The sequence below is a fragment of the Dama dama genome, chromosome 12 (assembly GCF_033118175.1).
Source record: "Dama dama isolate Ldn47 chromosome 12, ASM3311817v1, whole genome shotgun sequence".
Classification (NCBI taxonomy): domain Eukaryota; kingdom Metazoa; phylum Chordata; class Mammalia; order Artiodactyla; family Cervidae; genus Dama; species Dama dama.
The window spans coordinates 21,061,204-21,079,269 of NC_083692.1; the positions used below are offsets into that span (position 1 = coordinate 21,061,204).

General features: G+C 35.8%; 1 protein-coding gene across 6 annotated transcripts in view; it reads right to left on the bottom strand.

Moving 5' to 3' along the window:
• Positions 1-18,066, bottom strand: part of PCNX1 (pecanex 1) — a 177,889-nt gene that overhangs the window by 55,507 nt on the left and 104,316 nt on the right. For all 6 annotated transcript variants that reach the window (XR_009695070.1, XM_061156770.1, XM_061156771.1 and 3 more), the window contains 7 exons: positions 17,339-17,510; positions 16,725-16,835; positions 13,832-13,923; positions 4,987-5,096; positions 4,256-4,361; positions 2,814-2,906; positions 152-302 (listed from right to left, as the gene is read on the bottom strand). Coding sequence is in view for 5 of the 6 variants with exons in the window: in XM_061156770.1 (XP_061012753.1) it covers positions 152-302; positions 2,814-2,906; positions 4,256-4,361; positions 4,987-5,096; positions 13,832-13,923; positions 16,725-16,835; positions 17,339-17,510 (835 nt within the window). In the remaining variant the exon portion in view is untranslated. The remainder of the gene's footprint in view (positions 1-151; positions 303-2,813; positions 2,907-4,255; positions 4,362-4,986; positions 5,097-13,831; positions 13,924-16,724; positions 16,836-17,338; positions 17,511-18,066) is intronic.

Genomic DNA, 18,066 nt, shown 5'->3' on the forward strand with positions numbered 1-18,066 from the left:
AATGAAAGCATCTTGCAAAAGGTCTGACAAAGAGCTGAGAAACACAAACCAAAGTTTTACCTGATGAAACTTATTTAACTGTCCGCCTGTCCACTAAGTAAAAGAAAAAAATCCATGGTATTGAAAGGAAAAGTGTTAACGAACCACTTACTTCGAACTTCATACTGATTATACTCCAGCGTCTTGAGCAGAGGGTGTGAGAAGCAGTGCCACGGCAGCTGCTTCCTGACCTGAGGCAGCACGTAATGGGTTACAAAACCCACGAAGCCAACCAGGGCGTACAACACATACTTGAGCGCAGGCTAAGACAAGGATAAAGGTGAAAAAATTACAAGTGATTTTGAAAATGACTCAAAGGAGAACTTCTAATCTGTCAGTTCAATTTTAGTCACTTACAGCATCAGAGAACTAAACATTTGTCTACAGTTAAGATTTCCATATTATGTAATTTTCTGATTAAAACAGCTATAAAAGTTAGTGGCTGGTCAAGTAATACAGATATTTTAAAATGTGTTAACTACTTTGGTATCTCACACTGCCAATGTAACTAGAATATGGCCTGAGGTGTACTGCTTCCTACTCTAGGAATGTTCTACGTGACTAGCACAGCAATGTATTAAATTTTTACTAAGAGATAAAAGACATGAGCTAAATAAAACTGTAAATCTGAAGAGCAGACCCAAACTTAAAATAGTATTCTTTTGTTGTGTCTTTACATAGTTTGGAAGAAAGTTCTTATGTATGACTAAATTTACAAAAAAACAAAGTACCATCACTTCAAATATTCAAATTAATTTTTTAGAAACTAAAGCCTGCATCTGACCCCTGAAGACTCACAGGACCTCACTCAGTTTGCAAGGTACTCGGAAGTTAACGGTACAAATTGGAAAAGAACAAGCAAAAATGTTAAAATTAAATAATATAACCTTTGTTTCTAGGTAAATGGAATAATAGAGACTTTATTCCGCATGAAACATGATATAATAAAATACATGAACCAATGTTTTGCAATGTATTAGACATAAGAGGGGAACCCATGTAAGCCTGGAACCTCCTGAGTGGAGGAGATGGAACTTAGAGGCTGGGGAGAGCAAGGCAGCTGGAGTTCATCAGAGTAAAGTTTTCTAAACAGAAAACTGCATGGAGGAAGATCTGCAGAGGGTCTAGCTCGAGTATTCAGGGGAATCAGCCACATAAGTGTGGGAATAGACCATGTGTGGCCAGAGAAAGAACCACATGGCAGGCACTATTATGCCTGTTCTCATAAGCCAGAATGGAAAAACTCAACACTCCCAGGGCACTGGGCAGAGTACTCCAAAGGGTGTTGCCTCCAAAGGCAGGTGGAATATTAGCCCTAGACTGAATAGCCCTGTCCCAATTAAGCAATCTTAAAAGTTAGATTTGAGAGGATCAAACTGTTTACAAGGAACTTAGGGCCAAAAACAAAGTTCAAGACTATTTCTAGAAATGAAAAAACATCCGGTACCCACAAGGCAAAACATAATGCTTGACATCCAATCAAAAATGACCATGCACGCAAGGACTCAGGAAACTATGATTCATGGGGGGAAAAAAACCAGTTAATCAAAACTAACCCATAAGTAACACAGAAGTTAGGATTATGAGACAAGGACATTAAGAGAGGTAGAAGGGAATTACACAAGTTCAAAAAAGTAAACAGAGGCATGAGAGATATGAAAAAGACCTGAAACCAACTTTGAAAGATGAAACTTGTTAATTCTGAGATTAAAAAATACACTGGATGGCATTAACTGCATATTAAACATTACAGAAGAAAAGATTACTGAACTTAACAAAGCAATAGAAAGTATTCAAAATTAAACATGTAGAGGAAAAAACAGAATTTAAAATTAAAAAAAAGTGAGCTGTGGGACCAATTTAAGAGGCCAAAGATTATGTAGCTGGAGTCCACGAGTGGGAGTGGGTGGAGGGACAGCAGAAGAAAAAGGGAAAAAACATTTAAAGTAATAATGACCAAAATTGTCTAAAGTTGATGAAAACTAGACCACAGATACAATGTACCCTAAGCACAAAAACATGAAGAAAACTGTGTGAAGGGGCACAATAATCAAACTGACGATATGCAGAAACGCGGGTCTGCACTAGAGAATGAGGAGCACTGAGAAGGGCGACCACAGGGCCTGCAGGACCACCGTCTGGGGAGTATCACCCACACCCGGGCCTGATTTACAGGACGACGTTCTGGACTTCCAGCTGTAACAGAACGAGACTTTGGGGAGTTTAGAAGGATGTCAGTCATGGAGGAAAGCAGGCATACTGTAGAAGTCAGTCCAGAACAGTTCCCACGATCCTCCCTTCCTGATGTTTATGCCTGCCTGTATTCCCCTCCCACGCTATAGTAGCTTGTCCAGGGTGACCTATGGATATGGAAGACATGGTGGTACGCCACATCCACAACAGTTATAAAAGATCGGGACATCGGTCTCGGGCCTTCTCTCTGGGATCACCAGCTTTGGGGCAAAGAAGCTAGTGAGGATGCTTCGGCAGCCCATGGTGAGGACCACACGGAGAGGAACTAAGCTCTCTGGCCAACAGTCAGCAAGGAAGTGAGGGTACTCACAACCTCAGATGACTACAGCTGCACGTAACACACGGAGCTGGCACCATCTAAGCCACTCTCAGAGCCATGACCCGTGAGAAACCACGAGAAAAATAAGAATTTGTTGTTAAAACCAAACAAAAAGTCACGTATTTTAGCATTATGATCAAATCAGAAGTGAATCCAAACAAAGCTATCTTCCCCCAGTGAAAAGAACAAAATGATTCCTCACCTGCAGTACTGTGAACACTGTGCTTACATGAATAGCAAAGTACAGCACGCCGATTACAATGCACACTACCAGGTCAGACTGTAAACGCTCGCTCTGGGAAACAAAGCAATTTACCAAGCATTACACAAAAATTTACACAAAATCTTTCCTCCCAAGTGGCCAAGTTTAAGAAATAAATTTTCATTGATCCTACTCTGTAGCACTTCCAGGTATTTCTTACACATAATAATTAACTACAGTAAGTTTTATTTACCTCCTAAACTGGTTCGATGCTGCACCAAGGACTATTTAAGGAAATTAAACAAGCTTAACTAGTTCCACACACAGTAAATATATCATAGCAAAGTCTTTTAGAATGAAGATTTTCCCCTCATTGGTCTGTAAGTTTTACATGGGAAAGAGAAACGAGATCCTTAAGTTCTTCTATAGGGTATATCCTTTTGGATAACAGTTATATTTTCACTGACTTTCTGAAATGTTGAAATTGCATGTACATGTCCTATTTTACTTACTGAATTTTGATTCTTTTGGGAGTTACAGTAAAAACCAAAAACCTCTTGATATCTCACCACATGGTCATCCTGTGGTCATCCTCACCACAGATTTATGCTTTTAAGCTAGATTCAGAAATATCCTACTATATTTAACAAATGTCCTTTGCTAACATGAAAACTAAAGTTAGGATAAACTGCTTAAATTATATCTTGAGGCAGTTTCTAAAGTTTTCTATTTTTTAGACTATGTGAACAGTTCAAGTTCAGTGAAGGTAAATATAATCTAATTCAAGACCTATATAAATTCAGTCTTTCATAAATGGAAATATGTAAAGTAACTTAGGAAAAAAATGTTTTTATGTTTAGTTGCATAAAGCAGATATAAATCTATAGAACTCATTTTTTAAATTATTAAAAGAAGGCAGCTAACATTACAAAGTTTTAAATGACCATATCTGCTTAAGTATATGAAATGAGCATAGGTTACTGTTCTCTCCTTCAACCTAGAAAATAAACACACATACACAAACGCTTTTCAGACTGCCTTTGAGAACTAAACCCCATTGAAAGACCAGCAGATGACTCATAAGTACAAAGTTATCATCAATAAGAATAACAAGAAGATATGTCTAATTTATGCTAATATTCACCTTTCAAATCCTAGTTTAAATTCAATAGGATTAAGAATTCTGTAAACAATGAAATCATTTTCACCTTATCTAAAATGAATATTTAGCATACTGTTCTACATCAAAACAAACTTTGAGGAATGAGCATTTCTTACATGTGAAAATCTGAAATAAAAACCACCAACCATGTACAATAACAATATACATGTATTTTTCCCAGTTACTAAAATTGTGTTACCCCCTAAAATGTTCATTATACAACATGATGAACTGTATAAAATTTAATTATTTGAGGTGATCTTAAAAAGTTAAAACTTACAACAGAATTTCTAAGTTTTTCAGGCAGTGGATCTTTTACTTCAGACAAAGGGTCTTCTGGATTTTTCTCTTCTGTTTTTGGAAAAATCTTGGATTGCACCAAAGAACTTTATGGTAAAAAGAGAGAGAAAATCATAATCTATAAATTAGTACTTCAAATGACAAACAAACTTTATGATATAATAGAAAACGAAGTAATCCAAATATATCTATTCATCATGTGTGTGTATGCATGCTTAGTCACTCAGTCATCATGTTTGACTCTGAGATCCCATGGACTACCCCTGCCAGACTCCTCTGTCCATGGGGATTCTTCAGGCAAGAATACGGGAGTGGGTTGCCATGCCCTCCTCCAGGGGATCTTCCCAACCCAGGGACTGAACCCAAGTCTCCCACATTGCAGGTGGATTCTTTACTGTCTGAGCCACCAGGGAAGACCATATTTACTAACTAACAAATGACAAAGTTTAAGATGCCATAAATAAGCATACAATAAGAATATTTTAATGAAAATACAGTATTACATCTTAGAAGACAAAAAACTAAAAGCTAACAAATACTCTAAGCCAGGGTGATTACAATGACCCAAAGTTAATATATTTTGAAACCAAATATAGGTAAGTCAACAGCACGCTTTGACAAAGCAGTGGAAAAACAGATCTTGGAAGTTAAATTTGAAAGAAATGCCAATTTATTTAAATTTCTCTAATTCAATAATAAGTGATCACTTACAAAAGCACAGATGGATCACTGCTTTGTCGGCTGAGATGATAGGATACTGCCACTAATAAGCCACAAAAAATGGAGAAAAGCACTGGAATATGCTGGCCATCCCAGGAATCCTGTTGGAAAAAAAAAGTTTGACAGAACAATATGCTTCTAATTCACAATCTATCATATAATCCTTTTATGTCAGTATTTTGGAGAAAGATAACTGAATTAAACAAAACCTTTTCAGTAATGTTATCAATTGCATTTTATTCCATATAGACTTATTACTTTCTGATGAACCAGAATCTAACTGCTAAATGATCATCAGGTTGCTTTTGATACTAAAGCTCTATTATACACTAGGAATGACACATTTGTTTCTGATACAGTATGCTGCTGTCAATTTCTGTCATATTTTAAGTGGTATTAAGTTTATAGTAAACCATGTCCTCTTTTGTAGCAAACTTCTGATTATATATAATAATGTAGCAGTAAAAGGCAACACATGATATAATACTTAAGGCAAAACAAACTGCTGACATTTGGTATGCTACTTTCTGGATGCCTTTGTTCATATGCCATTATATTCCCTAGAGCACTAGGCATTCAGTGCTTCTGGAGTGAATAGCTGTATATTCCCAGAAATAAATAGTACAAAGCGAGCTTCTAAGGCCAACCAGACATGTGGATGTGCCATGTCTGCTTCGCTCACTGCAGTATCTCTGGAGTCTGCTAGCATGGTACCTGGTACAGAGTAGATAACACTGGTAAAAGGAATAGCTAACAGTTCTTATGTATGGCCTGTGAGGTAAGCACCTTTGTCTTTGGGGATTCAAGAGGGGAGAATGGTGGAGTAGGTAATCAAATGGTAGTTTATTATGCAACCTGCTCCCCTCCACCCACCATTTAATAATACAGTCTTGGAAACTGTTCCACATCACAACAGAGACCTTTTCTTTCTTTCTTTCTTTTTATTGAGATCTTTTCTTTAATGGCTACATAAAAATCTTATCATCATTATCATATTATGTGTATCATACTCTGTATCAAGTTCCTTTCTCAGATCTTTATAAGTATTTATAAATTCTTACAATCATCCTTGGAGATATGTACTGTTACTCTCTAATTTATGCATGAGGAAACTAAGGTAGAGATGGTTTAAGCATGTCCAGTTAACTGGTAGAACCAAAAACTGAACTTCCTTATATGTTTGAATTTATTGAGCATAAAATTAAACAGTATGTGAAGAGCTTCAGAATGAGAGATAAATACATAAGGAAAACAAAATAGAGGAGAAAATGAAATGTATGTAAGAACAGCATTAGCATAGTGATGATACAGTAAACATATCAGGTGTATTAGGGAGACAAGGAAGACTGTCTAATAGAAATGTGGGGAGAGAGGCAAAACAAAGTGAAGCCTACAGCTCCCATAATGTGCAGTCCATGGCTAATGCCTAAAACTTGACAAATTACAAGAAGTGTAAGTTAGTTACTTAGAGATACGGAGGCAAACACCAAAAGAATCAGCCCAAAGAACTGAAAGTGGTAACTCTGAGGAAGGGATAAAGGGGCAGGGGACTGCTAGTCTCGGCACTCTTGTAGAAATATTGGACTCTGAAAAATAAGTATGTACAACTCTGGTAAAAATTAAAACTGCAAAAAAAAGATCTCTAGTACAATCACTTTGGAAAACTAGAAATTCCATTTTAGTTATCCACTTAAGAAAAATGAAAACATATGTCCACAAAAAAGACTTACATAAGAAAATTCACAGCAGCCTTATTCAGTATGGCCCTAAATTAGAAACAACCCAGATGATCATCGCTAAGACAGTGGATAAATTGTGACATATTCATACAATGGAAATATGGAGGATTAAAAACTAATTGGGAAATATTTCTCTGCAATAAAAAGGGAAAAACTACTGATACACATAATGTAGATGGATCTCAAAAACATTAAACAAAATACATCAGTAACAAGAGTAAGGATGGTATGATTCCATTTATATGAATGAAGTTCAAGACCCACAAAACCTATAATAAAAGTGACTGGGAAGGAATAAGAGGGAACCTTCTGATGATGAGAAACTATTTTATATCTCACTAGGGGTGTATATTACACAGGTACATGATTTGTCAAAACTTGTCAAATCGTATACTTAAGATTCACTGTGTATAAATTTTGCCTCAAAACAAGTATCATTTAACAAATGCTTGACACTACTTTTTATTTATCTCAGACAAAAGAAAAACATTCTTAAATTGGTCTCAAAATGACTTATTTTATTTAGATTAATAATTTTGAATCATGCAATATGATGATTAAAAGATTAAAAGCTGAATTTGTTCTACACACTGTACTGGCTCTAAATGCTTTTACTTTGCAGTAAACAATGGCCCACATTCTAGCAATCTCTTTAAAAATATGTAAAGATGTAGGAAGTATATATGTAACAGTAAGTAATAAAGTTTTCTTCGAGGAAAACTGTTAACTTTCAACGAGCTTTAAAGTTCAAGGGGAAAAATGTAAACAAATCAGAAGTCAGAATTTCTAATAGATGTATTCAGTTCAGTTGCTCAGTCATGTCCGTCTCTTTGCGACCCCATGAACCACAGCATGCCAGGACTCCCTGTCCATCACCAACTCCTGGAGTTTACCCAAACTCACGGCCACTGAGTTGGTGATGCATACCAACCATCTCATCCTCTGTCGTCCCCTTCTCCTCCTGCCCTCAATCTTTCCCAGCATCAGGGTCTTTTCAAATGAGTCAGCTCCTCGCATCAGGCAGCCAAAGTATTGGAGTTTCAGCTTCAACATCAGTCCTTCCAATGAACACCCAGGACTGATCTCCTTTAGGATGGACTGGTTGGATCCCTTGCAGTCCAAGGGATTCTCAAGAGTCTTCTCCAACACCACAGTTCAAAAGCATCAATTCTTTGGCGCTCAGCCTTCTTTATAGTCCAACTCTCACATCCATACATGACCACTGGAAAAACCATAGCCTTGACTAGACGGACCTTTGTTGACAAAGTAATGCCTCTGCTCTTTAACATGTTCTCTACGTTGGTCATAACTTTCCTTCCAAGGAGTAAGCGTCTTTTAATTTCATGGCTGCAATCACCATGATTTTGGAGCCCAGAAAAATAAAGTCAGCTACTGTTTCCACTGTTTCCCCATCTATTTGCCATGAAGTGAGGGGACCAGATGCCATGATCTTAGTTTTCTGAATGTTGAGCTTTAAGCCAACTTTTTCACTCTTTTTCACTTTCATCAAGAGGCTCTTTAGTTCTTCTTCACTTTCTGCCGTAAGGGTGGTGTCATCTGCATATATGAGGTTACTGGTATTTCTCCTGGCAATCTTGATTCCAGCTTGTGCTTCTTCCAGCTCAGCGTTTCTCATAATGTACTCTGCATGTAAGTTAAATAAGCATGGTGACAATACACAGCCTCGTATAAGGAAAATATACTCCTTTTCCTACTTGGAACCAGTCTGTTGCTCCATGTCCGGTTCTAACTGTTGCTTTCTGACCTGCATAGAGGTTTCTCAAGAGGCAGGTCAAGTGGTCTGGTATTCCCATCTCTTTCAGAATTTTCCACAGTTTATTGTGGTCCACACAGTCAAAGGCTTTGACATAGTCAGTAAAGCAGAAATAGATTGTTTTTCTGGAATTCTCTTGCTTTTTCGATGATCCAGCAGATGTGGGCAATTTGATCTCTGCTTCCTCTGCCTTTTCTAAAACCAGCTTGAACATCTGGAAGTTCACAGTTCATTAGGTTGGTGCAAAAGTAATTATGGTTTGCACTGTTGAACTTTGCTGTTTGATACTGGGATACATTCTTAAATAAATGGAGTTATGTTATACATTATTTTAATGTGCATTTCTTATGTTTTTTGCTAATGACTTATTACCTACTGTTTATATTTACTTTAGAAATGGTGCTAGATAAAAGGTAAATCTGAGCAGTTTTTAAATTTGAGTTCTAAATGGGTTGTAAAGCAGCAGAGACAACTTGGAGCAACAACAACGCATTTGGCCCAGGAACTGCTAACCAATGTACAGTGTGCAGTTCAAGAAGTTTTGCAAAGGAGACGACAGCCTTGAAGATGAGGCGCGTAATGGTAGGCCATCAGAATTTGACAACAACCAATTGAGAGGATCATTGAGCTGATCCTCTTAAAACTACAGGAGAAGTTACTGCAGAACTCAATGTCAATCATTCTATGGTTGTTTGGCATCTGAAGCAAACTGGAAAGATGAAAAAGCTCGATAAGTGGGTGCCTCATGAGCTGACTAAAAATAAAAAAAAAAAAAATTGCTGTTTTGAAGTGTCATATTCTCTTATTCTAGGCAACAACAACAAAACATTTCTTGATTGGATTAGGACGTGTGATGAAAAGTAGATTTTATAGGGCAACCAGTGATGACTAGCTCAGTGGCTGGATCATGAAGAAGTTCCAAGCACTTTCCAAAGCCAAACTTGCACCAAAAAAGGCCATGGTCACTGCGTTACTGTTTGGTGCTCTGCTGCCCATCTAATCCACTAGAGCTTTCTGAATTCTGGTGAAACCATTACATCTGAGAAGTATGCCCAGCAAATCGACAGGATGCACTGAAAACTGCAATGCCAGCAGCCCACACTGGTCAACAGAATAGGCCCAATTCTTCTCCATGACAATGCCTGACTGCACGTTGCAAAACCAAACTTCAAAAGTTGAACAAATTGGGCTACGAAGTTTTGCCTCAACCACCATATTCAACTGACATCTCACCGACTACCACTTCTTCAAGCATCTCTACAACTTTTTGCAAGGAAAACACTTCCACAAACAGTAGAAGGCAGAATATGCTTTCCACGAGTTCATCAAATCCTGAAGCATGGGTTTTTACACTACAGAAATAAACAAATTTATTTCTCATGGGCAAAAATCTGTTGGTTGTAATAGTTCCTATTCTGATTACTAAAGATGTGGTTAAGTCTATTTAAAATGACTTGAAATTCATGGTCCAAAACCACAATTACTTTTGTATCAATCTAATAAATGTTTATATTAGTGAATAGATAAAAAAAATTAAACCATTCCTAAAGATATGCAACAATGTTCCTCAATGAATCTAACTGTCCAAAAGTAACTTCTACAATCAATTTCTTGTGTATTCTTCCATAAATGCTCTATGTACATATAAGTTATCGGGTATGTTTTTAAATAAAGGCACAGAGGGAACATTTATTTTTTGGCATATTGTTTTCCTTTGTATTAACACCCACCCACCCACCCACACACACACACTGGAATATTAGTCAACCTAAAAAAAAAAAGGAAATCTTGTCAATTGCAACAACATGGATGAAACTGGAGGGCAACATACTAGGTGAAATAAGCCACTAAGATTCACAAATACTGCATCTTACCATTTATATGTGGAATCTTAAAAAGGGGAAAAAAAATTAAACTCTTAGAAACAGAGAATAGAATAGTGGTTGCCAGGGACTGGGAAGTAGGGGAAACAGGGAAAGGTTGGTACAAGAGTACAATTATAAGACAGAATTTCGGTAAGGAATGGGCAAAATGGATAAAGAGGGTCAAAAGGCACAAACTTCCAGTTTTAAGATAAATAAGTACTGAAAGAGTAATACAGCACAGTGACCAGAGTTAACGACACTGCATTGCATATGCGAAAGTTGCTAAGAGGACAGATCTTAAAGGTTCTCACCATAAGAAAAAATATTTGTAATTATCTATAGTGGCTTCCCTGGTGGCTGACACAGTAAAGAATCTGCCTGCAACGCAGGAGACCCAGGTTCAATCCCTGGGTTGGGAAGAGCCCTGTAGAAAGAAATGGCAACCCACTCCAGTAAATCTTGCCTGGAGAATTCCATGGACAGAGGAGCCTGATGGGCTACAGTCCATGCAATTGCAAAGAGTTGGACATGACTCAGCAACTAACACATGGAGACAGATATTAATTAGATTTATTGTGGTGCTCATTTTGCAATATACATAAATATTGAAACTAATATAATGTTATATGTCAATTGTACCTTAATAAAAAATTAAAATAATAAACTTTAAAAAATCTTAAAAGGATGAATAAGGTCTGAGAAGCTAATAAGTAACACAGTGACTATAGTTGATAACACTGTATTGCAGAACTGAAATTTGCTAAGAGAGTAAATTTAAATATTCTTACCAATAAAAAAAAAGGAAATATGTGAGGTGATAAATGTGTTAACTTGATGGGGGGAGTTCTTTCACAATGTATATGTATATCAAATCATCATCATGTACACTTTAAATATCTCATTTTTATTTGTCAACTACATGTCAATAAGCTTGAAAAAAAAATCATACGTCTTGGAAATCATACATTTGCACATAAAAATCTATTTTTATTCACTTTCATGATTGTATGGTATTCCATTGTGGGCCTATACCATAATTAATTTAACTAGTCACAAACGACAAATATTGGGTCATTTACAGCTTTTGCTGTTATAAACACTGCTATAATAAAATCTTTGTATATAATCTTTACTCATTTACATAACCAAATCTGCACATTCATGCTATTACAATGGGGAACATCTAAAACTAAAATAGTCTGGTATAAAATGCCATGGCCAAGAAAGAAGGAAAAAAATATATCTCCCTGCCTGTCTTAGGACACAAGGTACTAGTTGGCAGCTATACAACCGCTGCTCTTCTGCTACATAATTACAGTTAAACTGGCTTTTAGAAAATTAGAAAACTTATTGCACTGTTAACTTCTATGGCTGCAATTTCCAAATAATGACCCATTTTCCAAAACATATTCTCCAAACACAGATCTGAAACTTTTTTACCAGGATGGTTGAGATGGTGTAACTGGGAGAGCTTGGATTTGGATCTCATTCATTACCTCTAGTTCTTTCCTGGGCCATCATCAAGCACCTCCCTCTCTGCTCAATTTCCTACCTCCCCTTTTAAATGCAATCAAGCCTCAGATCTTTTTTAGAAAACAAAACCCAGGAAACAATCCTCTCATGCACACAGGCTTCTCAACTATATTCTAGAGAGAGTAGAACACGTTTCCTTAATATCAATTCAAACCTAAATTTCTATTAATCTAGCTAGTTTCCTCAGCCAAAATACCAAAAAAGCTATCTTGCTCAAGTCACCAATATCCTATTACCTGACAAATTACATAAAATCTTTTTCACACTGTACCGCCTCTGAAGTTGCCTTTGTTGGATTTTGTTTCATTCACTGCTTAATATTCACTGTTTAAATACTGGCATTTCTCAGGGTTCTATCTGCGCCCATTTTCTCCTGCCAACCCAGGGTCGCAATCTTTTTCTTATACTTTAATTTACTGGTGAATTCTAAATCTTTCCATCATTACCACAAATAACTACCCACTATGTATCCCTGGATACCCCATTAATCCCAACAAACAAAAATGTCTAAATGTAAACAATCCCCTTTCCCAGTAAACTCAAAGACTTCCAATCATGTGCATTAGTATCACTATGTAATCAGTTGCTCAAACAAGCACCCACCCAGAAGTCATCCCGGATCCTACTTGGGCTCTTTTCTCTTTAATCACTGAGTTCCCAAATATATTCACTGAGTCCAGTTTTCATTAAGTCCCTTATCATTTTAAGATGGCAGCACAACAGACTCCCTACTTGTGATCCTACCTGCTTATATTTCACACTGGGGACCAAGTAGTCTTTCTAAAATGCAACACTGATCATTTCCTTGCCTTACCTCGAATTATTTTGATGGTCTTCCATCTCCACCCAATACGTTCAGGACAAAAGATATTTCAAAATCCAGTCGTTGCTTACCTTTTCAGCCTTACTGTAGGCCATCTTTCCTCATGTACCCAAATTTCCAGCAATTCCAAATTATTTGCTGTTTCCTGTACACAACACACTTTCTTTACAACTCCATGGTTCTTCATCCCTTGTTTCAACTAGCTAATTCCTATTGTCCTTCAAATTTTGTAAAAAAACCACCCCCTTGGAAAATCATCTCTAATCCCTTTCGGCTGAAGAGGATAATGTCTTAGTTCATATACCTGTAATACTCTGTGTTCACAGCCTTCATCCCCTCCATTCACCCTCAATTAAGAGCATCAATTAACTTGTTAACCACAGTTAACATACTGGCAACTTAAAAGCAGAAAATGGTACTTAGCACAGAACTAGGCACAGAGTAAGCAGAGTAAATGCTACTGAGTACACGAATCATGGAAGGATGCTATGAGCCACTTCTCATAATCTTTTCAACCCTATTATTCTCTGTTTATCTTGTATTAATCATTAAAAAGAATACCAAGAATTGTTTAAGAGAAACCTAAAATTTTTACTTATAATTTGGCGACAATTACTTAAAAATGGAGCTAATAGGGCTCATCAGATTCTTCTAAACCAATAATGACATTAAATTTCAGTGCATTAATTTTTACTAGACTGCATCTTAAATTGCAGTACTTGAACTTGTTCTCTAAGTTTGAAAAAAAATCTCGATATGAAGAGTAGTTACACATATTAAGTAAAAATCTAAAATTAATTTCATATTCTGTTATCACCATGCCCCACCTCTATCCTAGACCAGCTTAGTTTTTAATAATCTGCCTCTAATATTAGCCTATTATTATTGTATGGAAAAGAATTTTCTTTTAATAATAATTAACTATAAAACTGCTTTCAAATTCAAACTAAATGAGAATGAGAATAATGCTCAACATATGAAGACCATGGAAATTAATACTGAAGACATACCAGGAAAAAAGTAATTAGTCAATTTAAAACAATCTTCATATATTAATAGAAAAGTAGCCTTAATGACAAAACATATTACATGTAATGCTCACCTTTAAGGCCCCATAACATAATCCATACAGTAAGGCTACTGCCACGATGCTACAGACGAAACTGTAAAGTGCTGCAAGCAGGCTTGTAGTGGCTAGACAGGAAGGAGAAAAAGAAATCAACATTCATAAACATATAAACAGATGGAAAAAACTTACGTAAGTCATTGAAAAGTATTTAAAATGTATAATACTGAGTATAATTAAATGTCTACTTGTTTAATTTATAAAAATTGAGTTTATCCTGTCCTTTCAAAAATTTTTGAAATGATAAAGATTTACTACAGACAATTGCTAATACAAGGTAAAATATATTCACCTTGGAAGTAATAAAGTAATAAAAATCTTTTTTTATTTACTTTATTTTACTACTACATTTATCTACAGTAGAAAAAATTATACCTATATTGTGCTTCAAGAATTATTATTTATAAAAGCTTCGGAAGATAAAGTTCAAAGAGCCTCAAAAGGAACTAGAAATGTATTTTCACTAAAAGATGTTAGTCTGTCTATTAGAACTTGTGCTACCCACAGAAGTAAATTTATATTCCTATAATCAGTTAATTAATTCTCACAAAAAGTATAGATCTGATTAATTACTAACAACAAAAAAACAGATCCAATGGGATTACTAATAATAAGGAAGAAAGGATAGCTAAGATAACAGACTTCAACAGTAACTTTATACGGTGATCTTAAAAAAAATCTACAAGAAAAATTTTTCTTTAGGAGATATTAAAAAGTTTACACCTTGCACAAGTTTATAAATTATGACAAAACCCACTATTATAAATTATCTACACTAAACCTTTTCCATAGATTAATATAGCACCTATAGTTGCCCCCTAAATACTGAAATTGTTTCTACCCATTAAGCTGTGCTGAACACTAACTGTTCTTAATTGATGCTCCTTCAAAATTTCAAAACATTAAGAATGCTCTAGATACACAGCAACATAGAAAAAGCTTAATTTCTATTTAAAATTTAAACCATAATATCAATACTTTATCAGTAGAGATAATTTCAATGCTGTACTTGGGAGATAAGGACAGCAAAATGTGATGAAATAAAGGAATTTCTTTCCTTTCAAATTTTTTTCTCTAGCTGTACACTCATCTCTCTGTAAAATGTTGGATGGTTAAACAAAATAAGGGTATATTTTAACCTCAGTTAACCACAGATCAAAGTGTTATTTTCAAGTTCTGCAGAGTATTATTCCAGAATAATTTTAGTATAGTTTTACTTATTTTGAAAATAAAATGTACATATAACAGGGGAATACATTTCTAATGGTATCAATTCATATCCACATATTCTACTCTAAAAGCAGAAATATTTCTAAAAATCTTATTTAGTTTTACTAAAAGCATTCTGGTTTGGGTATTCCACTTTTGCTTTATTGACTATGCCAAAGCCTCTAACAGTGGGTATCACAACAAACTGTGGAAAATTCTTCAAGAGATGGGAATACCAGACCGCCTGACCTGCCTTCTGAGAAGTCTGTATGCAGGTCAAGAAGCAACAGTTAGAACTGAACATGGAACAATAGACTGGTTCCAAATCGGGAAAGTACGTCAAGGCTGTATATTGTCACCCTGCTTATTTAACTTATATGCAGAGTACATCATGAGAAATGCTGGGCTGGATGAAGCACAAGCTAGAATCAAGATTGCTGGGAGAAATATCAATAACCTCAGATATGCAGATGACACCACCCTGTAGCAGAAACCAAAGAAGAACTAAAGAGCCTCTTGATGAAAGTGAAAGAGGAGAGTGAAAAAGCTGGCTTAAAACTCAACATTCAGAAAACGAAGATCACGGCATCTGGTCCCATCACTTCATGGCAAATAGATGGGGTAACAGTGGAAATAGTGGCAGACTTTATTTTGGGGGGCTCCAAAATCACTGCAGATGGTGACTGCAGCCATGAAATTAAAAGATGCTTGCTCCTTGGAACAAAAGTTATGACCAACCTAGAGAGCATATTAAAAAGCAGAGACATTACTTTGCCAACACAAGGTCCATCTAATCAAAGCTATGGTTTTTCCAGTAGTCATGTATGGATATAAGAGTTGGACTATAAAGAAAGCTGAGCACTGAAGAATTGATGCTTTTGAACTGTGGTGTTGGATAAGACTCTTGAGGGTCCCTTGGACTGCAAGGAGATCCAACTAGTCCATCCTAAAGGAGATCAATCCTGAATATTCATTGGAAGGACTGATGTTGAAGCTGAAACTCCAATACTTTGGCCACCTGATGCAAAATGACTTGTTGAAAAAGACTCTGATGCTGGGAAAGATCGAAGGCGGGAAGAGAAGGGGACGACAGAGGATGAGATGGTTGGATGGCATCACTGACTCAATGGACATGAGTTTGAGTAAACTCTGGGAGTTGGTGATAGACAGGGAGGCCTGGTGTGCTGCAGTCCACGGGGTCACAAAGAGTCGGACATGACAGAACGACTGAACTGAACTGATTCTAAAGATGAAACAAAGCTCTGAAACTAAATATATAGAATATCAAATGCATACACTAGTTCAAAATGTAAATATAATGCCACATATCAGAGCTCAATCTATTTGATCTTTTATAAATATTTCATAAGTCTATATAGGTTCCATGTAACTCACTGTAACTTAAACTTTAAGGTGATAGTATTTTAACACTTGTTACAAATCAATTCCATTATTCCCGGATCTTTCACTAAAGTAGCAGACTTGACTACTTTTTTCCTATCTACAAACTAATTCCTATTCAATATTTAATTATTAGTGTCTTTTCTTTCTAATTTCAATTCTAAAATAAAAACTGAAAAATCAACTTAATGGTCAGTTTATTGTTCAATGATCTGTAAAAGTAATACTTTAAACTTAATTTTTATAAGGAAGTACTCACCATTACCACCAAAGATATGAATATCCAACTGTTCACAAAGGTACATTACAAATGTATTCACCTGAGGCAGGAGACCAATGAAAAATACTATTGGGAAACAGAGTGTAAACACTACAGAAGGAAAGAAAAGCCAAGTTAAAAATAGCATGTCACATCCATCCTTTTGTTCATCTAAGATCATAAAATAAATGATAAAAAGGAACCCAAAATTAATATAGGTTACTAAGCAGGTTTCTTAAAATTGCTTGAAACAGTATACTAAGCAAATTTATTAAAGTTACCATTTTAAATTATTTCTCTACATAACTACCTGAGTATTAAATAATCTTTCCAACTATGAACAACAGTTTTTGAAATGGACTTTAGTGTTTCACAAAATAGGAACCCGAGATAAAGATCCAAGGGAAATCTCTCATTCCATCAGCTATATTTGTTCATCATCAGTTTTTTCATTCCTAATGCCCTATAGTTTTTTCATTCCTCACTGAGAGGAAGGCAATAAATAGCAAAATAAGTCCACTAAAACTATTTTTACCTATATAATCAGTCCATTGATCAGTGAATGGTTTGTATACAAATAATGTTAAGACCTACAATACCTTAAGATGACTCACCTATAACTAAATCCCTGGCTGATATAAGCACCAGAGGATTGGTGAAAGTTATTCCATATAATTTGAACTTGGTTGTCGTTAGGTTTCTGCTACCATAATCCAAGAGCCAAATAAGACCACAGCACAAACAGAAATAAACTGGTCTACTGTAGGCAATGATACGATTGTGACCCTGAAAATCACATTAAAAAGAAGTCAGTTTAGTTAATTTGAAGAGTCACAACCAGCTACTGAAATCTTTGATGGCTTATATTCTGAAGACTCAAAATGTTTCCATATAAAGTCAGGTTTCTGACTGTGGCAGAAGGGAATTACAAATATGGAAAGGAGGAAGAACAGAATAAACCTTAGGATATTAGATTGAAATTAAGTATTAGTATGAACTCATTATTTTTGATAATGCAGACAGATAAAGAATAAATGTGTGAATATATGTGTATACATATATTTTTCTAGTTTTATCCACTGAGCGGACCTAGTAGCAATGACATTCTAGTAATAAAGATTACTAGCAAACCAATCTTAGTCTATAAATAACAATACTCACTAAAAGAAACCAAGGATACACAGAGAAAAGGTTGGTTTCAGGCTAAGACGGGAAAGTATAAGATGAGTCTGGAACAAATTATTGTGCTCCAAATGGAGAAAACACTTTTAAAATGATAAAGGTATGTCAGAAGGACAAGGAAGGCAGATGATGGGTTCCCAATGTTCAAATCAGGGACAAT